General features: G+C 41.1%; 1 protein-coding gene across 1 annotated transcript in view; it reads right to left on the reverse strand.

Annotated features, from left to right (window-relative positions):
- The window catches only part of Pdk3 (pyruvate dehydrogenase kinase 3), a 66,174-nt gene extending 58,571 nt beyond the window's left edge, over positions 1–7,603 (reverse strand). Inside the window, exon 1 of the mRNA XM_004872228.3 lies at positions 7,181–7,603. Coding sequence (XP_004872285.1) covers positions 7,181–7,286 — 106 coding nt within the window. The 5' untranslated portion in view covers positions 7,287–7,603. The remainder of the gene's footprint in view (positions 1–7,180) is intronic.
- Positions 7,604–23,702: the final 16,099 nt, after the last annotated feature.

A 23,702-nucleotide genomic window follows, 5' to 3' on the forward strand; every position in this document is an offset into this window, starting at 1 on the left:
AAATATTTTTCAAAGGAAAACAAGAGGACTGGGCCCTTAGACCATAAGAACAGTAAGAACAGGGGAACTGGCTGCTGCCTTCGAATAGCTAAAAGCTCTGAGCTTCACGGAGCCACTGTGATTAGGGTAGAAATCAAAACATGAGGTTCTGTAAAAAGATAGTAGTATAGTCAAACATCCTACTTTCTGGTGGTTTTATTTGGGAGATGTTATATTGAAATGTGGGGACATTCTGAAAGTTTAAGCTTGTATAACTGACTAAAGGGAAATAATGTTTAATGACCTCTATATGGAGCAACTGCCATTTACGGAATGCTCACTCTATGCAGAGCAAACTAAACTGAGAAAGGTGAGACAGGTTACAAACAGATGAGTGCCTGCCACCTGGAAAGAGAAGATTTAGGATGAAATAAAAGGAAACAGGAATAAATACCCTTACTACAGAGAAGCTGTGCAAAAGTAACTGGGATATAAAACACACGGGAAGTATGTCTGCAGGGAGGGGTTGAAAGTGGTTAATGTGAGAACCGGAACTGGATAGAGTGAGACTGAAAGATGAAAACCAAGTCCAAAACAAAATGTGAATCATTTCCTACCAACTCATCCAACATGCAGAAGGTTCTATCTTTAACTTATATCATAATAGTCCAAGTTCTCCTTTTCTTATATCGGGAACTTTTAATTCATAGCAACTACTTAAAGGAAAGACAGAACTCAAATTTGTGCAGATCTGACAAGGAGCCAACATAACATTAACTGTCATTTACAAAAAATGACCCCAAATTACAGAGAAATTTACCCAAAAAATGGAACAAGACACGCAAAGGATATATTAAGAACGTAAATAAAGCTCAGGATGTAGCTCAGTGGTACAGTGTTTGCCCAGCATATGTGAGGACCCAGACTCAATCCTCAGCGCAACAAAAAAAAAAAAAAAAAAAAGAAAAAAGGAAAGAAAGTTAATACTGTAAATGTTTATTCTGAACATTAAAATGTGATATTTCCACTGCTTCTAATAAGGAATCAATATACTATCTGAAGCCACACTGTAGAAATATGTGAGCCACATATATAATTTAAAATTTCCTAATAGCCATATTAACATAAAAAGAAACAGATGAAATGTTTAATATTTTATTTAACCCAAAATATCATTTCAATATGTGATCAATATAAAACTGTTGAAGGTTGGGGATGCAGTTCAGTGGTAGAGTACTTACCTAGCATGTACAAGGCCCTGGCCCATGCTGCGTTTGGCTCCCAGCATCACAAAAATAAATATATATGTAGGGTGGGGGGATTTTATGATTTTTATATTAAATCTTTGAAATCCAATGTACATTTTATACTTATAGTACATCTCAATTCAAAAGCTAAATTTCTATCACAAAGAATTGCCCTACAGTAATTTGATTTCATAAAATTTATAGTTAAGGTAGACTCACATATTCAAGTTGCTCTAAATGTATTTAAAAGTTAACTGAATCAAGTCTTAGTTTTAAATTCAATCAAATTTAGCCACCCTTGCTACATTTCAAGTGCTCCAGAGGCTCATGTGGCTGGGAGATGGTGACCATACTGGAAAAAGAAGGTCTAGAGAAAGAGTCAATAGTTGTAAAGATAACCACTAGACCAAAAATCCAAACTTAATTATTTGTTTAAAAAAAAGTAGTAAAACAAAGCAAAGAAGATATGTAATGTGATAGAAAGATAAGGTAGTTAAAACTAAAAGCAAAAGAAAACTACAGATGCTTATCATTGCAGATGACAGATCTGTCTTATCAATAAATATACATAGGTTAAACTTATCAGATAACTTAAGTACTAAAATAAACAGAAAAGACACTACCCAATTTTTTAAAAGGGAGAAAAGACAAAACATACCTGTGGAGACCAAAGAGAATTAATAAAGCCAGAGAAGACATCAGTGAACTAGAAAACAAGTTATAAAAATAAAAAATAAATTGAATCAAATAAACCACTGTCTACATAATCAAGAAAGGGATGGTGGAGAACAAATACAAAATTAAGGGAAAGGGGAAATAGCCACAGGTAAAATTAAGACTGTTAAGATTCTACTATCTCAAAGTGACTATCCAAATTGACTTAAAAACCTCAATGACTAGAACAATTTTCTAGAAAAACGTATTAGTCTCTAGAAGAAACAGAAAACTGAAAGTTGTCAAAGAGCAACATTCCCCAACACACACTAGGCTTAATAGGTTACATATGGTGTTCTATCTAATTTTAAAGAACATATACAGTAACTCAAAGAATAAAGTGATATCAGCATAGAAAAAGAAAAAAGGTTATCTTTCTGAAACAAGCATTCCTTTGACAAGAAAACCTAACAGCCTGCACATACATACACACAACATCTAGAGACAAACAACACAGAATATGGATATTAATAAACCTAGGAATTCATCAAACTATTCTCTCTACTTCTGTATATGGTTACAACTTTCTATAATAAAAAGATAAAATAAAAAGTTTACTCAAGGAGAAAAAAATTCTACCTATATCACCACCTATAAAAAGTTTGACAAAAATGTGGAGAAAGTGTAGGAAAATAGGCACTCTCTGAAACTTCTAGTGAGAGAGTAAACAGGCAACCTCTATGGAAAGCAATTTGACAATGTTTATCAAAATTATAAACACACATTTCTGCTGATGTAGCAACTCCATGTTTAGAAATCTGTCCTACATACACTCGGATATACATGAAATTACAAGGCACACAATAATTTGTCATAGCACTGGTCGTCATGGCAAAGACTGGAAATAATCTACTAGCCATCAATAGAGTTGGCTAATTATATTACACCCATTTAAGCAAATTCTCAAAAGTCATAAAAAAGAAAAAGGAAATTCTGTAGGTGCAGACATGGAAAGCTCTAGGATTAAGTTTTGAAAACAAGATACAAACAAAGGTATAAGCAGTCATTTATGCAAAAAGAGAGAGAGGGTAGTAAGCCTTTTGTATCTTTTTGACTTTGGAACCATGTGACTATAATCTCAGGCCAAAATGAAAATTCCACTTATAAACATTTCACCTGTTGGGCATAGTGGTGCATTCCTATAATCCCAGCCCTCAAGAGGCTGAGGCAGAAGGATCACTGTGAGTCTGAGACCAGTATGGGACAGTGAGTTCAAGGTCTGCCTGAACTATACACAGAGGCCCTGTCTCAAAAAAAATTTTTTTTCACCTTTGGAAATGTACTACAGTATTGCCTTTATAAATTAATAATCCTCTTAGAAGATTTGTTATTCCTGTTATACTGCCGAGAGGCGGGCCATATTTCCAAAAAAAGCCAGTCCAAGAAACTTTTATTATTTTAAAGGACTTAGAGAAATACTGCACACAGATAAAGGGAGGGCAGTGGATCAGACAGAGGGCACCTATCCAGTCAGTGATTTTGTATCCCTGATGAAGCTGTAGAATGATCCAGTGATCTAACTACCCATGATTCCCTGCACCCCAACCACAGAAAACTGACATCAGAAATTTGGGGCATGAGGCCCTAGTCTAAAAATCACCAGCCTCAATGCTTTCAAACAGCATCAACAGAAAACCCCAGGAAGACTTTTTGCTTCCCCCCGGGGGCATTTAGCAATGTCTTGGAGATACTTTTGGTTGTGGAAACTTGGGGTGCAGGTATACTACTGGCACTGGGCACAGGCCAGGAATGCAGCTAAACCTTCCGGACTGCACAAGACAGCCCCTCACAACAATCAGATGGCCTAGTACATCTACATCTAGAGTGCTGAGGTTGCCAACCCCTGCTTTAAAATAAAATCATTCCTAGCCTGGTATGGTAGCGCATGCCTATAATCCCAGCACTCAGGAGGCTGAGGCAGGAGGGCTGCCACGAGTTTGAGGCCAGCCTGGTTGGGCTACATAGTGAGTTTAAGGCCAGCCTGAAATACATCATGAGAACCTGTCTCAAAAAGCCAAAACCCTCCCCCAAATAAAATCATTCCAATTTACATAAATATCACTGAAATACGTATGTATGTAATGGTATTTCAAATGGACTAGAAAAATATTGATAGTGTCGTCTCTGGCAAGCCATTGGGATTAAGGGGCCGGGCATGTGGCACACACCTGTAGTCCTAGCACTCGGGAGGCTGAGGCAGGGGGATCACTTCGAGATCGAGGCAAGCCTGGGCTACATAGTGAGTTCAAGGCCAGCCTCCTGAACAATATAACGAGACCCTGTCTCCACCCCCCCCCAAAAAAGACATTGGTATTAGGGTTGCTGATTAAAAAGGGCCTTTAACTTTACTTTCAATTTTTATGCCTTAAAAAAGATCAGTAGCATAGCAATCTTGAAAGTCGGTAATACAAAACTTTTAAATAATAAAATGACTGCTTCTGAAGTAACACCCAGTTTCAGTGTTCACTCCTAAATACAAACAATAATCTCCTTATTTACTAATGTGGGATATATTAGCATATGAAAGTATTTCAGTGGCCATAGAAACTACAATTTATTTGTTCACATGGCTATAACAAATACTGTAGGCAAAAACCGTGCCCATCTCTTCTCTGGTCCCTTTGTGGTTACTTTAGCCAAAACTTACGTCCCTGGGTACTAAAGGTATAAGGTTCACAAACCAGCACGCTGGGGGCCAATGTGGTCCATCCAGCTAGTTTAATAGTTTACACCGAAGGTCTTTTAAAACACACTGAGCTGACACTAGTTAGCTGCCCCCTCTGGAGTCATCCACACACCAAGTTTCCCAACAGTCCCCAGATGCTGGCTTCATTTACTCACCTGCTGCTCTCCACCTAAGGATCTGAGTTGGCCCTCTGCAATTTTCTCCAGGCACACAGGGCATACAGCCTCTTTACTCCTGTTCCTCTCACCTTACAAATACCCCTACATCCATGCTAAATGCTCAAATTCCCTCATCATTTGCTAATACAGAACTTCTATCAAGAGGGAACTAGGAGAAAAGTAGAAGTAGCAATGGCCTTCATGGGACAACTTGCTTCTGTTAGTTTTCATGTCATTAAAGGTAGGTTCATTGCCACCTAAATTGTTGCCAACAAGGCTTGTAGTTTCTAGCAAATTCCACTATAATTATCTACATGTTGCACTCTTATAAGGAAAAGACTTAAATTATTATGCTTCTCTCATGATCCTAGATTAGTCAAGCCCTCTATCCTTCCCAAAATAGGTCAGAAGACTGAGAAAGGTCTGTCAAAAGATTTGATAATGTTCTTTTTAAAAGTTCATTCCCCTTCCATTGAAATTACTATCATATGATTTTAAGCTGTCCTTTAGGAGTACCTGATACAATACCACATTTTATTACTGAGCAAAAGGAACCACAGTTTCTGTCACTTAGCCAAGGCCACACTCTGAGTTAGTGGCAGCACCAGAATTAGAACATTCCTTCCAGATACAGGTCCCCATAGAGTTTGTTTGTTTGTTTGTTTGTTTTTGGTACCGGAGATCGAACTCAGGACCTTGTGCTTGGGAGACAGGCAGCTGCACCACTGAGCTAAATCCTGGCCCCCCATAGATTTTACATGACATTATCACCCACTGTGGTTTTCATATTCAAATAACATCCTAGCCAAGACACCTATTAACATGAGTAGATACTACTAGCTCTCATAGAAATGAATTAACCAAACATGCAGCCACACTATTAAAGCTTCTGAAAACTTTTAGAGTGGGAAGAACCTGGGTTTAGTTCTGGATTATTTTTGCTCTTTTCTGAATTAACCTGGCTCAGTTGACCTTCAGAATATTTTTTTTTGATACCTTCAGAATCTTTAAACCAATGGTGGCGAGCCTATGGCACGGATGCCACAGCCAGCTGTTTGTTATCCTTGAAAGCTCTAAAAGGTTCGCCATCGCTGCTCTAGACCATAAATCAAAATGGAAAACATGCCTTTTTATAGCAACAGCAGCATTTTCATCTTAAACTCTGAAGTAAGGATCTCCCTCAAACTTCTAAAATTCTATGAGTAGCCAGAGATGGTAGAGCTCAACTACCAAAAAGCACTGGGGAGTGAAATTTAAGCTGTGAAGATTAACATCTCACTGGATTCTGACTTTCATCATCAGTCTCTGGCAAACTGGTTTGTACGATTTTAATTTGGTCTCAACTTTAATTATCTTCCTATCCAGTTTTTTTAAGTATGGATAGCATCACATTTGCATAGCAGGTCTTCCTGGACCGTTCTACCTACTCTACATTTTAATTTTTATGCCTAACTGACACCATCCCTTGCCATTTACCTAAAATTCATTAAAGGAACAGAGGCCCCATTATTCTCCCAGGAGAGCTTAGAACATCTTTGCTGCCCCATTTTATTTTTCTTTAGGGATGCCGAGTTCCATTCTGATACCTGAGTGCACAGTTTTGTTTTACTTTCAGGTGTTTCACAACCGCATTCAACCGCAGCACCCTCTAGGGAAACATGATCTAGTTAGAGAAAGTGGCAGAATCTATTCCCATCTCAGCTAGGCCAAACTAAGACAGGTAGGGGGCCCAGGTCTGTGCCAGCTCAACCTGTGCAAGCTTCCTGCCAGCTTACCTGGCAGGAGAGTGGATGGGATGCCAAAGGAAAGGAGCAAAACAAGAGGCTGGCACCGAGGCCAAAGTTGTCGTAGACCCTGCTCTGACGCTAGGGGCCCACACCTCGCTCTTTCCCGGCATCTAAGGCGTTTGGAGTCCAGGCCTCTAATTGCTTTAAGGTAAAGCAACAAGATGACTACAGTTCGAGTCCTGCCAGTCAGGCTACACAACAACACCTCAGAAAAGAAACAAAATGCTATTGCATAATGTACCCAACCTCGAGATGTTTCTAAACAGCTCTTACCCAACCAAAACCACCTAAATATAAAAACATTCACAAGCCACCCCCATTTCGTTCTGAAGTTTTGCGTCAAGTAGATTTGAAGCTCATGATGGCTGGTCGGGGAAGTCCGGCCTGCCACGGTGATCCTCGGACGCGGCTTCTGTGTCTCTGGGTTCGCCCTCAGCTGGTAGTGAGGGTGTCAGGCCCTGTCCCTCCGCACCCCGAAATCCGAGCTTGGAAGAGAGCTCCCAGGCATCCCACGGCCTCTGCCCCGAAGCTGTGGAGACCGGAGACCGGGGTGGCCGACTTGCGCGGCCCACACCCCGGGGCCCCTGGGGCCCAGGGCCCCGCACTCACCAAAGTCCAGGAACTGTTTGATGGAGAGTGGCGATGGCGAGAAGCGCGAGTAGCGCTCGATTTGCTTCGGCACCGACTGCTTCAGCAGCCACAGGAACAGCCGCATCGTCACGGGAGTAGTGCACCGACCCGCCGAGACGTCCTGACGGCCACAAGGGCCCCAGCAGCTGGGCCGCTCCGATCCGGCACGTTCGCCAGAGCGCACCTCTGCCTCTCTCGGCCTCGGCCCCGCCGGTGCAGCCGGCGCCACAGCAGCAATTCACTGCCGACGCCGGGTGCTCGCGGCTTCTCTAGGCCCCGCCCAGGAGGGCGTAGTCAGCCGCTGCACGTACACAGCGCGCGAAGGGTGCTAGGGGCGCGAGGGGCACGCGGCCGCACGCCTGTGCCGCTGATTGGCTGCCGCCACCGCCACCCGGGCTTCCTAAGTCGGTTGAGACACCGGATCCTCGCTACCTCACTCCTGAGACTTAGAACGTCTCACCAAGTGCCCCAAGTGCCCCAAGTCCCGGCCCCGCCCTCAGCAAGGTCCTTGGGGCTGAGAAGTAGCAGAGGTACTGGGGACCGGGAAGATGCAAGGAGCGCACGTCGAAACAGGATCCTACAAGTCACTCCAAGTATTTCTTAGCCCAAGGGGCCTCTTCCGGGAAGGCTTCCCTCCATCAGCTGACTATTGCAATGTCGAGTGTTCCTTGCATCTCTGACACTGATTTTCGTTTGCTGTTTGTCATATTTATATTAGGCCGTTTCATGCCCTCCACCGCTGTTGCACAGCATGAGCTGTTATGTCACTGACTGTTTATTGGTCCCCCGGCGCCCCGCCCCCTGCCGCTCACACCCCCTACCCCCCAGCATCCTTGGACACAATTTTTAGGTCACTTCTCTGTGTCGAGGCCCTCCACCCCTCCTTCCCACTGGGGAGGGAGCAACACCGTTGGACAAGATTAGTCATTAAGTCGAAGCACTGATTCTGTTTCATGCCCAGCCCACCCCACCCGGCACACTATCACTACCATTGGATGGGATCCATTGTTAGGTCACTGGCACTTTGTTTCAGGACCTCACCCTCCACTCTCAACACTGTTGGACAGTAATGATTAGTTGGTAAAACACCATTTCGTCCCCAGCACTACCATGTGGAAAGGGTCAAATGTAAGGACACTGGGACTTTCATACTCTCCTGCCAACATAGATCCCTGCCCCGCTTTCATGTTTTTGCCATTATCACCACCACTCAACAACGCAGGTCTATGCTTACACCTGTGTTGACTATTCTTTGCATAACAGCAAACTTGAACTCACAGATCACTGTATAAAATCATTATTACCTAATGTGAACGCACGAAATACTGCTTGCTGTGACCATTTCCACCAAACCTGAACTTACTGTTTGGTAATATAAACACAAACTCAAAAGAAAGGTAGAGTGCTCCTTAATGAAAGGTAAAAATGTAATTGGAAAGCACTCTTGTTCTAACTGGACTGGTTTACCGCTGTTTTCTCTTTTGAATGAGATTATTAGTGTGTAGCTGTTTAGCTTTTGTGCTTTCATTGGGTATTTATTTGCTCATTTCATTGCTTCATAAAATACTTGCATCTCTACTTTCTGAACTTAAAGAAAAGTTACACATACACTCAAAACTATCCGCTTGTCTTCCCACATTTCCAGATTTTCAAGTACAACTTGACCATCCTGATGGTGGTATGTGAACTATCCTCTTTTCCATTCTAATCAAAGCCCAAGAAAGGACCTGAGTTCGATCCCCAGTACCAAAAAAAAAAAAATTGGACTGGGGATTTAGCTCAGTGGCTCTCTGCCACCTGCCTCGAAAGCACAAGGACCGGAGTTCAATCCCTGGTACCAAAAAAAAAAAAAAAGCCTAAGAAAGATATACTGGCAACCTTTCCAACCAGCAGCTTTACCAGCAGAGCTAAGCATTCCACTTGGTGTGCATGGGTGCATAAAACGAAGACCATTGCCTCTGGCTCCTCTAGTGACTTTCTCAGGTTCTACCTGCAGGTGTGGTGTAATTGGTAGAAGTTGTGATAGTCACTAGGCAGGAAAAAGTTGGATATTGGATGGACAAGAAGGGTTTTGCAACATAGCACTGCTGATCTTTCTGAGATTGCAAATCACTTGTTTGCACCTTCCTTTTTCTGCTGCACAAACTGCTACTTTAAATCTATTTATTTCATTGATTTGATTATTTGAACTTTCATGTACCTAGTTTTATTTATGCATCTCCAAAAGCTGCCAAATTCCTAAAAGTTGGGAACAGTATGAAAAAACTTATTTTGTTTGTTTGTTGTTTTGGTTTTGGTTTTTTGAGACAGGGTCTCACTGTGTAGTTCAGGCTGGCCTTGAACTTGAAGTAGAGAATTACCTCAGCCTCCCGAGTGCTGGGATTACAGGTGTGCACTGCCATGCCGGGCCCAAAAAAGTCTGGTATAATGGAAAATGTTTTGATCAGGACATAAATGACCTATCTCAAGCTTGGTTCTAGAGTTAACTAGCTGTGCAGCTTTAGACAAGTCATCTAGCCTTTCTTTATCCCAGTTATTTTCATATCAGATGGAGACAGCTGATTTTTCTCCCTAGCATTTGTGACAATCAAGTGAAATAAATCACATCCGCTATAAACAAAAGGTATTGTTTTATCTCTTTTGTACAGCAATGCATATATTTTTACATAATAGTTCCATGAGAGTTGACAAAGTCCAGAAACTAAAGCAGTGGGTTGATTTCAGTGGTGGTTGTACTTAAATGATCTTTTTTTTTTTTTTAAAGAACTCTACTGACCTATACCCCCAGCCTAACAGAAGGTCTCTTGAGAGAAATACATCTTAAACTTTTTCCAATTCTTATACACACCAATGTCTTGTGCAGGTCTCACTCCTAGTGGCTCCCCAAGTGAAATCCCTGGGCCAGCATCAGCAGAATTATGTGGGAGCTTATTAGAAACATAAACTCGTGGCCCCTACTGTAGCCCTACTGCATCTGACACTCTGGGAGTGAGGCCCAGGAATCCATTTTAACATACAAGCTTTGAGGGTTTTAATACATGGCCATGAATTCTTTGATACTCCTCAAGTAATGAAGCTTGATTCACCTCCCTTTGAGTGTGGGCCAGGCATAGTACTCACTTCTGACAAATAGTATATGGCCAAAAGTGGTAAAATCTCACCTTAGAGGTTAGGTTATAAAACAACTAGGGTCCCACAAAATATCTGACCACTACTCCTCAAAACTATCAAGGTCACTGAAAGCAAGGAGAGTCCAAGAAACTGTCACAGCTAAGAAGAGCCTCAGGACATATGACAACTAAATGTAATGTGTTATCCTGAATCAGATTCTGGAAGAATAGAAGGAGACTAACTTGCTTAAACTTGAGTAGAATGGGACAGATGAGAAAAAAAGAATCTCTGGTTATCTCATCATCAATCACTTGTTGGTAGATCTTTAAAAAACACCTCCACCATCACTTGACTGGGCTACAAGAGCCTAATCATCTTGTCTTTTCCTCCTCTTTTCTCTCAACCAACACTTTTTGAGAATCTATTGTGTACCCAGTAAAAATAAATATGTTGTCTCGTCATAGTAAATCTGACAGATGAGTTTTACCCTCATTTGACAGGTGAGTGAATAATTTTACAAGTTAAAGTAATCTAAGTTGTACAACTTGTAACAGTCTGGATTCAAATCTGTGTCTCTTGATTCACAATTCTATGTTCTTTTAAAAGGTATGGGACAGGGGCCAGGGATTTAGCTCAGTGGTTCTGCCACCTGCCTTGCAAGAGCAAGGACCTGAGTTCGATCCCTGGGACCAAAAAAATTTAAAAAAGAAAAGAAAAGGTATGGGACTGAGGATTTAGTTCAGTGGCACCGCACCTGCCTCGAAAGTGCAAGGTCCTAAGTTCAATCCCTGGCACCAAAAAAAAGGCATGCCTTTTTCAAAAGACCTTATTTTAAAAAGCATTTTTAGGTTTACAAAATTGAGTGGAAAGTACAGGGCGTTTCCACATGCTCTCTGTCTCTCTCTCACAAAGCCTACCCTGCCATCAGCAACCTCCCCCAGAGTAATACATTTATTACAGTTAGTGAACCTACATTGATATAACATAACTCAAAGTCCATAGTTCACATCAGAGTTCAATCTTGGTGCTATGCAGCCTGTGGGATTTGACAAATGTACAATGACACACATCCACCATTGTAATATCTTAGGGAGTATTTTCCCTCCTCTAAAAGTCCTCAGTGCTGTGACTATTCATTCTTCTTTCCCACTAATTCCTAACAAGCACTGATCTTTTTACTGTTTCCATAGCTTTACCTTTTTCAGAATGTTATAAAGTATATACAGTATATTACCTTTCAAGATTGGCTTCTTTCATTTAGTAATATGGATTAAAGTGGCTTCTGTATCTTCTTATGGCTTGATAGCTTTTTTTTAGGGCGAAATGATATTCCGTTGTGTTGATGTACCAATTTATTTATCCTTCCAAGATTTGCCAGCCCACCTTTTGATTTTAAAACTAGCAAGTGAGATTGAGAAGACGAGTGAATTAGTGGAGCGAGGTGCCAGTGCAATTGAAAAAGGCACTGTCCAGTCCAAGGCACTGAGTTTTATTGCTAATCAATTGGAGTAAAGGTGAGCTACGTACAGGGGCAGAACTATGAGCGAGGATACGCAGTCGTGCAGTTTGTATAAAAATTAATGTAAGCAAGGGTCACGAAGGACAAGACAAAACATTCTCAAATTAAAAACAAAAAAGACAAAATATATGGTTGTAATTAAAACATTGTCCTTCTAGTTTAAAAGTTTTAAAAGTTTTAGTTGTAGAAATGGAATTTGGGCTTGAATTACTCTGGCCTCGGCCCGTGGACTCACTTCATAAACAAGCCAATTGTAGGGTTAACTCTTCACAGCCTGCTTTGGGCATAATCAGTATTACAGTCTCCCACAGTGAGAGCTACTTAGTAAATTTATGCCTTTAATCAAATGCGTATGATTTTAAGCAATAGCTCTTTTTTTCCAAGTATCTAGATCAGTGGTGGTGAACCTATGGCATGCGTGCCACAGCAGGCTGGCTGTATCATGGAAAGCTCTGATCACTGATCTAGATTCTAGGTTCAAGCCCTCTTGTCCATTTTTCCTGGTCTTTTCACTTACAACTAGAAAAAATCTTCAGCCTTAGTAGTCTTTCTCTTCCCCAAAAAAGAGATCAGAGAAGATATTAAGTCCATGGATGTGAAAAGATACTTATTTAAAAATTTATGTTTTGTTTTTGCTGCTCTTGAAGAAAAAAGTAGCTTTGGATGCTTGCGACTTGTAGTATTTTTAAATCTATTTTTATATGGCACGGTGTTTTGGTTTCAAGGATTGAAAACAAGTTGGAACATATCCAGGATATTAGAATAATCTCTATAAAATTCATTGGTAACTACTCCCACTTTTGTTCACTTCTTTGTGGAATGTATTTATGCTTTGAAGGCTTTGGTTGTAGCAATGAGATATATGGGTCAATCTAAAAACTAATAAGCTTAATTCTGATTGCTGGCCATGGCTTTTGGTTCAAGGATAGGCACGTGATTCAATTTAGCCAATGGGAAAGGAGGATACATTTCCTGGGGACTTCTGTGAAAGAAATGTGCTTTCTGTTGTGAGGAAGCTTCTGGAAGTGCCTCTCTTGGTCTCTCCATCTTTCCTTCTCCCTCCTCCCCATCTCTAAGTGTGGACAAGAAAGTATGTAGTACCATCGGTAACCATCTTGTGACCAGTGTGACGCTGACTTTGCAGAAAGCAAAGAAGAAATTGGGTCCTCAATGGTGTTGTCAAACTACAAACCAAACCAGTTCTGAAACCTTCACTGAACTTCCAGACCAGTACATCCCTCCATGGTTTAGGCCAGCTTATTAAAGTCAAAGGTATTCTAACTTTCACACCTACCATTCTCCAAATACTCTGGTACATATACTTGGGGACAAGTCCCCCAATAATGCCTGCTGTTGCGCATCTTGCCAGCTCTGCACGTGGAAATTCAAATCTAGATTTAATTTGATTTTTAAAATAGAGTAATACAATGCTTCTTTTGCCCAAGTGTTATGGAACAAAATTATATCCTATATGGAACTTTATGCTGTCATTTAAGATTCATTGTATGAAGTCCATATGAGAACTTAGAAAATGCCAACCTGTGGGGGGAAAGCAAGACACTAAATTATGTATTAAATTTGAGCTCAGCTATGAAGAGATCTCATAAACTTTTTCATTAAAAAAGTGGAAGGAAATAGAGTAAAATGCCAACAGCACAATCACTAAGGAATGCTTTGAATGATATTAAGGTTAGATTTGACCTTGAAGAAATCCTAGAGTCCCTGGATGGGGATGTGTTCTAAAAATATAAACCCAGGATAAGTAACGTGAATGGCCTTATTCAGTTATTCTTGACTCCTAAAGGTGAAGGTTAATTATATAAAGACTTGTCAGAATCTACTACTCTTTTGTTTTTCTCCAAAACTTGATCCTATCATTTTTTATTAATATTTATTTAGCCTTTGTAATTAACTGAACATGAACCATTGATTTCAGTGAACTCTCACATCTAAAATGCTACCTATATTCTGAAAAACTTGGTGTCTCTTACACGAGCAAGTCTAGCAAAACCTTTATCCATCCAACCTGTCTGCCAAGGTGCCACATCTACCAATAACCCTGACCATCATGACCACTGACATTAAACTCCACATGGGTCAGTACCCAAGTTGCTGTAGTCTCCATCAGGGAGGGTTACGTAGGTTCCAGGAAGGCCTCTTCCCCAGGCCACTTGAGTTCTGATTATCAGCCCCAACTCTTATCGTCTTTAGAAGCTCTATATTTACCCTAATTTTCTGGAGGTTTGAAACTTAGAGGAAAGGAGAAATAGCCATTCCCCACAAGGAATTTGGGGGTTCCTATTCTAGAAAAATCTGTCCCTTGTATCCTCCAATGCATAAAACAACTATAAATCAGTGCTATGAAAGAAATGGGACTGTAACTGAGTACCTCCCAGTTTGAAATGCACCATACAATAGAATAGAAAAGACTGGATTTCAAGATCTAAGGAGATTCAGTCTCATTAGAAGTGCTAGAATTACATTGCCCTAGAGAGTATTGCCATCTCTTCTTGGCCTTTTGGCTAAGATCAAGTGTAGAGAGTACTACTAGCCACATGAGACTAGAATCTTTGAAATGTGGCTGGTCTAAACTGAGATGTGTTACATGTATATGTAAAAGTCACACTGATTTCAAAGACTTAGGGTGCAAAAGAATGTAAACTAACTCAGTAATTTTTCTATTGACTACATGTTGACATGATAGCCTTTTAGTTATATCGCTTTAATAAAATATTCAAATATATTTCATTTACCCCTTTTCAGTGTGGCTTCTAGAAAATGTAAAATTACATCTGTGGCTCATATTTGGGGCTCACCTTAGATGGCTACAGATGAGCCTCACTGAAAGAAAATCACTATACCTCCCTACTCCTTGATGCTAAGTTAACAAACACATTCCCAGTGATGAGTGATGTAGCACTACTTTCCTTTTGCTCTAACCATAATTTAAGGGTTTTTGAGTGGATGCTGTTCAAGAGCTGGACTTTCCCCATTCAAGAAAGAAAGATGTCTGTATTTGTCTGTTGTTTTAGATGTGGCAGGAAGAAAACTTTCTTAGCTACTCTTCCAATTTCTTTCTTCTTAAAGAGCATCTCGATAGGCTTAGATAGACAAGTGTGGGGTTGGAGCTGTGCAGAGAAGAAATTGGAACCCCTTAGAGAGATCACCAAAGGGAGAGGGGAGAAGTAGAGGCTCGAGAAAAAAACCAGAGGCATGGGTGGTTTTGAGGTTTCAGCAGCAGCCATGGGAAACAAAGAGCCAGGCAGCAGAGGAATCGAAGAATACATAATATGACAACTGCGACAGGTTTTGAGATTGGAGTGGAGAATGAGGAAGGGCAAAGGGCAAAGAAGTAAATGGCAGGATGGGACACTTTCACCTCAATCCCTCAGGCATGAGGAGACCCTAGCTAACATCTGAATGATATATAATACTGACAGCATCAAGATGAGCTCCTATTTAAAATTCTTTAAACTGGCTCTCCCAATGATATTTCTAGAGTTCCGTGTGCTGAGCTAAAGGTGTCACCATTAGGATCTTAGGTGGAAATTAGTTTGGTCTTTCCATAAAGCAGACTGCTGTGGTTTGGATAAGTGTTCTGCAGTGGCCCATGTGTAAAGGCTCGATCCCCAGCCTGTGGCACTATTGGAAGATGGGGGGCCTAGTGGAAGGTTTTAGGTTATTGATAGCAGCCCCTCAGAGGGGATTATTGACTCTGATATAATCTTTTCTGTCTTTCACTTCCAGCCATGAGGTGAGGTCTCCTCCATGATGTGCTCCTGTCACAATGCCCTGCCTCATCAGAGGCCAGGAAAAAAAGGCCAGCGAACCATGGGCTGAAACCTCCAAAATTACGAGCCAAAAAAACTTATACTGGACTGAAGGTGTAATGCAATGGTAGAGTGTTTGCTTAGCATGCACAAGGCCCTGGGTTCGATCTCCCAGCATCTCCTCCCAAAATACCTCTCATTGTTATTAATATTATTATTATTAATTTTTGTGGTGCTGGGGATTAATCCCTGGGCTTTGGACATTCTAGGCAAGTACTCCACCACTGAGCAACATCCCCAGCCTCCTTCCCCCCTTTTAGGTTGATTATCTCAGCTATTTTGTTACAGTAATAGAAAGCTAACACAGAGACTATGCATGATTTGTTTATTTGAGAGATGATGCCAAAACAGGCCTCCAGAGGAGTAGGGGAGCAGGCCAATTATGGGCTTGTAATCGTACAAGTTAGCACAGGTAGCTGGAGCTTCATCCTGCTGGGGAACTCTTTGAAACAGCATAAACACACATGCCAGAGCTACCCTGTGCAAGAAGGAAGGGAACTTGGATATTTGTACCCCATCTCCCATCAGTCAGTGGCTGAAGGTGGGTCTTTGTGCATTTCTTGTGCCACCAGGCAGGCCATCATCTATCCCTACTAGGATGTAGAATCAGCCCTAGAAACTAGTAATCCCTACATATTCACCCTGCAAGTTTACTGACTTTGTGGTCATAGACGAATTATCTAACCTTTCTGAGTTTTGGTTTTCTCATCTGGAAAATAGGATATTGTAGTAATGAAGCAGTACTCTTGTGTTCTCAGTGAGGTTTCAATTAGCTAAGGGCGACTACTGTTTCAGTACATCAAGCATGAGAGCACAGGGTACGCAGGCACTTGACCTTGAAGTTTCAGGCCTAGATCTGCCACTCACTGGCTGTGGGTTTGGGAAGATTGTTTCATCTTTCCGTGCTCTGTTGCTCACGTATAAAGCGAGACAGCTGGACTTTAGCTGCTCTCTAAAAAGGAGATCATGAGTCTATGAGAGAAGCATCAACTACAATAAATTATTTAGCAGTGCCAATGTTATCACCTGCAGCTTTTGTTCTTCAAGTACAAAATTATTCAGTAGATCCCGAGGGAAGAGTTAGAACAAGCACTTTACGAGGGAACAAGAAAAAATCATTTTATTTTACTTGAGAGAATAAATTCCCAATCAAAAGACCAAAGGAATAGTGAAAAGAGGATAAAATAACTACCCCACGATTTACAAATAAAAGCTACGTTTGTGTCCAAAACATTATTCTAAGCTGTGTTCAGAACTCTGATACCACTCTCCAATCACTCCAGTTGTTTTTTTACCACCTTGCAAAGCAAGCTTATTGCATTAATCAGAGCTATATTCTGTTTCTCCTGTGCAACTCATTGTGTGACCTTTTTATTCCTTTCTCTCAGAATGGCTTCATTTTTTTCACTGTATTTTTCTTTCTTGTCAGCATTCCTGTTGCCACTCAGTTTCAATAAGAAAGTCAATTTGGTTTTAGGTAAGTTTTACTTGGCAGCATAACCCAAGGTTACCTATCCCTGTTCTTACGCTGTGTTGCTTCATAGAGCAGAGAAATTCAGGCTCCTGCAAATACCTTATAGTCATGGTCAAGAAACTCCATCTGAATTAGTTATGGGTGAATCTCAGTAATAAATAAAAAATAGAGAAACATTCTCTTTCCCTTATTTAAATCTTCCACACAGGGCAACTCTTAGCTTTTCTAATAGCATTGGCTTCTCATAGGTAAGAGACTTACCTATAACCATCTCTTGTACTTCTCCATGAACTCACCAGCCTAACTAATGTCCAATTATCCTCCATCTGTACACAGGGCTGGCCATGGCCCCAGTGAAGAACCACTGCACAGTCACTGGATTAGAGGCAATTACAAAGAACTTTTTATTAAACCAGACTCCCTGAAGACACAAAATCTCTTCCAACAACACTAGGAGAATGAAAGGAAGAAAGCAAAGGAGAGAGAAAGTTCATGATACAAGACCTGACTAACCAAGACCTGAGCCAGAGATTGCAGCAAGCAAGGACTGGAGAGCCAAGAAGAGTGAGTGATGGAATGATTTTGGCCAAGGGTGACAGGTGTACAAGGAGACGATGCCATGGTCTGAATGTTTGTGTCCTCAACCGCGCCCCCCCCAATCACATGTTGAAATCCTCACCCTTGATATGATGGTGGGCCTTTGGGAGGTGATTCTCATGACTGAGTTTGATGCTCTAATAAAAAAGACCCCAAAGGGCTAGCATACCCTTTTCACCATGTGAGAACACAGCAAGAAGGTGACATTTATGAGAAAGTGAACCCTCACCAAACACCAGATCTTTTGGTATATTAACCTTGGACAGTCTCTAGACTGTGAGAAATAAATTTCTGTTGTTTGTAAGGTACCTAGTCAATGGTATTCCATTATAGCAGCCCAGACAGATTAAGACATCATGTGGTTAAGGCCCAGAGAGCCAACAGTCATATCCACCACCTACATTTAGGGCAGAATATGTGTATGTGAGTGCACATGTGTGTGTGTGTGTGTGTTGTTGATAGTGGTGGTACATGTTTTTCAGCCCCTCCACAATCATGCAGCTTTTCCCGAGGACCTTGTTCTTACTAGGGTCTGCTAGAAACAGATTCCTGAGTTCTGCCCCCATTCCCCAAGTTCCTTCTGAGTCACCAATGATCTTCATGTACAAGCGATACTTTCAGTCTTGTCCCTTTTGACCTCATAGTCACGCATATGCTCCATGTTGACAAACTCTCCTCCTTTGAGTTCAGTGACTCCATAGCCTCCTTTCTCTTCTTGCCTCTGGCCACTGCTCAATCTCTTTCTGACTTCTGCCCCTTTGCTTCTTCCTAAAGTCCCTTCTTAGTCTTTTTCTTAGTTGTCTCTCTCTTCTAGGCAATCTATACTACCTCCTGCCTTCATTTTATCATTTCAGTCCCAGCTCCCAAATTTAAATCTCTCGCTCCAATGTATCCAAATGCCTTATGGCCATTTCCACTTGAATGTCTTAGTGATCCCCTCAAGCTATGCATGTCTAAAATTGTGCTATTCTGTTCCCCAAAATTCTTTTTCTTCTAGTCTTGCTCCATTCCTTAGAACAGTGCTTCTGTTGATCAAGTTGAAAATGAGAGCCAGGAACCAAGCATGATGATGCATGCCTGTAAGTCCTGCCCTCTGGGAGGTTGAGGCAGGAAGATGATGAGTTCAAGCCCAGCTTGGACACTCAGTGACTTAGTGAGATCCTGTTTCAAAAATAAAAAATAAAAAACGGGCTGGGGATATAGCTCAATTCAAAGGGACTGAGTTCAATCCTCAGTACCAGGGGTGGGGGAGGGGGCTTTGCTATTATTTCTCAGCTGGGTATTGCAATGTCATTTTAGCTGGTCTCACTACATCTCTTCTTTCCCCTACCCCATTCTTTCATCCACTACAGCCTAAGTGATCTTCAAAATGTAAACATGGTCACACCACTCTCCTTCAGTGGCATATAAAGTCCTGACTAGTCTAGCACCTGTATACCCTCCCTTTCCTTCTGCACAACTCTAGCTCTTACTTTGTCTGCTCTAGTAATGCTAAATATATTTGAATTCCTTAAAATGCAATGTTTTGCCTGCCTACAGCTTTCGGCTGTGCTCTTCCTTCTGTCTGAAATATTTTCCACTTCTATTGACCTGAAATAACTAATTCCTACTTATCCTTAGGGTTGACCTTAAACATCACATCCTCAGGAAAACTTTCCCTAACCATCCCAATAGGTTTCCTTGTAAACATTCTCATGGCCCCTTTCAGTCTTCTGCTATAGGACAATGTACATTGGAAGTTAATTAATAGCAATTTTTGGTTTAATGCCAGTCTTCCTCTCATGGCTACCATACTGGAAAAGCCCATGCCTGTTTGTCCACCACTGAGGTCTCAGTTTCTAGCATGGTTTCTAGCTGATAGCAGAAAAATGGCCAAGTATTCCCACCAGTTATCCCCAGTGCTTTCACCAAGACATGCTTGTTAAACTGAAAACAAAACACTCTATCGAGTCTATTTGTTTCCTGTTGCTGCTGTAACAAATTACCAAGGTAACATAGGTCTATTATGTTACAGTTTCAGAGGTCAGAAGACCTAAAATCAAGGAGTACTTTTGCAGGTGGACAGGGAAAAGGGAAACATTGGTCAGCAGGTGCAAAGTTTCAGTTAGGAGGAATAAGTTCTGGTGTTGTGCACAGTACGGTGAGTATAATAATGTTTTGCATATTTCAAAACAACTAAAAGAGAGGATTTTAGATGTTCTTACCACAAATAAATGAAAAATACTTGAGCTGATGAATATGCTAATTAGCCTGATTTGATCACTCCATGATGCATACCAGGACATCACATTGTACCCCATAAATATATACAGTTACTGTTTGTTTATTAAAAATAAAACTTTAATAAATAAACTCAAGGAGTAGGCAAGGCTGCGTTCCCTCTGGAAGCTCTAGGAGAGAACTCATTTCTTCACCTTTTTCTGGCTTCTTGAAGCTGCCTGTGTTTGTCATGGCCCTGCATTATTCATTCCAACTTCTGCTTCCAATGTCACATCTCTCATTCTTATCTTCCTGCCTCCCTCTTATAAGAACCTTTGTGATTACATTGGGCGCATCCAGATAATCCAGGATAATCTACCCATCTCAAGGTCCTTAATCATATCTGCAAAGTTCCTTTTGTCATGTTAAAGAACACATTCAAAAGTTCTGGGCATTAGCAGGTGGAAGTCTGGGAAGGGGTGCTATGGTCTGAATGTATCCCCCAGAATTAATCCTCAGTGCAACACAATTGGAAGGTTCAGCCTTTGGGGAGGTGTCTAGGACATGAGTACTCCATCCTCCTAAATGGATTAATGCCATTATACAAAGGGAAGTGAGTTTGCTCAGTTCTGCTCTTCTGCCACATAAGGACACGGTGTTCACCTCACTTTTGCTCTTCTGTCTTCTGCCATGCAACGATGCAGCAAGAAGGCCCTTACCAGAACATGTCACCCACATCTCGATCTTGACCTTCTCAGCCTTCAGAACTGTAAGAAATAAATTTCTGTTCCTCACAAATTATCTCATCCAGATGTTTTCTTACACAGCACAAAATGGACTAAGATGGGGAAAGACATTTTTCAGCCTACCACACTTCCTGGGCCCCAAAGAGTGCACTTTTGCAGTTTTCTGGAACAAATTATGAATTTAGCTACCAAACATTCTTCATATACTTCACAGTACTGACTACATTATAACTCTCTCCTAGATTGTCTTGTAAGTTAGCCTCCATTAGTCTTTCTGTGAATATATATTCCATAGTGTCCACATACACACAGTCCTCAGATATACTTGAAATATCTTTCCAGATTTCTGTCTCCTTGGTGAGAAAGTGCTATAGCTTGGATGTCGTCCGTCCCCTCCAACACTCATGTTGATATTTGGTTCCCAGTGTGACAGTGCTAAGAGGTGGTGGGGACTTTCAGAGGTGTCTGAGGCATGGGGACTCTGCCCCTGAAGGGATTTTTGACTCTCTGGGTTAATTCTCATGGGAATGAATTCTTGCTCTTGAGGAATTGGGTTACTTACCTAGAGAGTGAAATATTATAAAGCAAGTCCGCCCCTCATGTTTCATTTCTCCTACAACTACACATGCCCTTTTGCCTTTTCCACCATGTTACTACACAGGACACTAGATACTGAGCAGATGCCATCACCATACACGTAGACTTCCAATTCTTCAGAAGTGTAAGCCAATTAAATTTTTATGCTTTAATAAGTTACCAGGTCTCAGGAATTTTGTTATAACAATAGAAAATGGACAAAGCCAGGAAGACAGAGCCACGGGAAGGGATCGAGGCCAAACCAAGCAGCTGAAGTGAACTCCCTGTCTACTTTCTCAACTCTTATGACTCCTTTCCAGGCCAAAGCTTTCTCAAGAAACTAGCCAAAGTTTCACAAGATGTCTTGGGCTACAGAATTTTAGCAAGAAGCCGTAGTTGAACATTTTTAGATACATTTATAATTTGTAGGACGATGTTCTGAAAGTACACAACTACTTTTGGAAAAAGGGTTCATAATGCAAATAATTTGTATTTTACACACACTATTTAGTTGATATGAATACTGAGGTACCCTAATCCTCAGTGTGCTACTTAGGGACAATAAGGCATGTCTACCAGAGTTGAGGTGTGCGGAAACACTCGGCCCTTAGAACAGTCTCTCCTCATATTACAACTGCCATTACTACATTTCTAACAGCTATAGAAATCAAACAGAAGACATCACTTCTGGCAGCATGGAAAGTACTAACTGGGAATGAATTTTTTGTTCCCAACAGGCACATTCTAGATTCTTATGGGAGGGAAGACAGACGCTGTTTTACTTCATGGTGTCTATTCTCCTTACAGTAACCAACACTCAATTCTTTAGAACTTGCTCCAATTTAGAAGCTGTCACTTTATGAATATTCCAGGTTTTGCCCAATGCCTGATTATTTTATCTATGCAAGATTTCCAAGGGAACAAGAACAAATCGAAAACATTTTCCTATACTTTTCTCTTCTTTTGGTACCGGGGATCAAACTCAGGACCTTGCACTTTCGAGGCAGGCGTGGTGCCACTGAGCTAAATCCCCGGCCCTCTCTATACTTTTCTTACCTTTATTTATTAAAATAAAAGCATCATTTTCAAGGTAAGCTATAGCTAGGTTGTTCTAAATGCTCTAACCCTGAAAGATCTGAGAGGTGGACATACCCGTGTTGTAATCTAGTCATGACATTTTAGGGCTTGGAAGGAATTTAGAGATCAGCTGATCCACCCTCTCATTTTGTAGATGAGGAAACAGAAGCATACCCAACTTAGTGAAGTGTACAAGGACACACAGGGCAGAGCTGTTCATAAGACCACAAAAAGTATTGACCAAGCAAGCATCTGCATATCCAGCCAATAACAATTTATACACACAGCTTCTATACAATAAACTTAATCTCCACTGTCTTAGGTTTTGTGATGATTTGATTTGAACTAAACCAGTCTACTTGAAACCCTTTATGAATGAAAAGCTTGTTAAACAATGGTGTAAAAAAGATCATAGAATATATAGTTTACCTATTTCTAGGAACAAACTATTTAAAGAACATTTATCTTTAACTATATACAACTATTCTTCTGGTTTTAAAATAAAACCATTGAAACGAGCCTCATAAAACCTCAATTTAGAATCATTTCATTAATTATTTAATCTGCATTGTATACTTCCAATTAAAAATGTGTTTAAACAATGAGCTTCAGACTTTTCCTTGACCTGATCTGGGTATGCCTTCTATTGACTCAGAAGTAAAGTTAACCGCAGGGCTTTAAAAGGGAATCAGAAATTGTGTGACAGGGCTGACTCAGATAGAACAACTGTGCTCATTCACCTTGGATGAATCTTGGACACTTTTGATGAATGGGAAGGGGGCAATGTTTAGAAATGTGTTTCCCCCCACAAGTACTAATGTTGTGCCTTTAATCTCAACCCCTATTTAAGCAAATCATGGATTTCTTCAGGAGGCAACTGACCACAGAGCAAGTCGCTGCCAGGCCTTTCAGGAGTCCTTTGTCCGGCCTGCGTGCAGCCCACACACCATTATCCCAGGTATCTTCTCTTACCCACAGTGCCTATGGAGGAATTTGATTTAAACTCTGAGCTGCTAGCAAGACATTCAAGAAAAGTCCCTTAATTTCTTGTCAATCGTAAAATAAAATTGATTCCTATTTTCTATGTTCAGATATGATTCTAGCATGTCCCCTAAGGTGCACGTTCTAAACGTTAGATCCCTGGTGTGGCAGTGTTGAGATAGTGGTACCTTTAAGGGGCGGGGCCTAACGGAAAGTCTTCAGGTCATTGGAGGCACTGACTTCAGAAGGGATTAGTGCTAGCCTCTCAGAGTGAGTGAGTTCTCCTGAGAATATGACCTCATAAAGCAAGGCCACCCCACCTGCTAGGCCCCTTATATGCAGCTATTTTCCTTTGCACTTCTCCACCATATTGTGATGCACAAGGTGGCCT

Source organism: Heterocephalus glaber, unplaced genomic scaffold, assembly GCF_053883595.1.
Source record: "Heterocephalus glaber isolate CG9 unplaced genomic scaffold, H.glaber_assembly_v1.0 deba00001594, whole genome shotgun sequence".
In the NCBI taxonomy this organism is placed as follows: Eukaryota; Metazoa; Chordata; class Mammalia; order Rodentia; family Bathyergidae; genus Heterocephalus; species Heterocephalus glaber.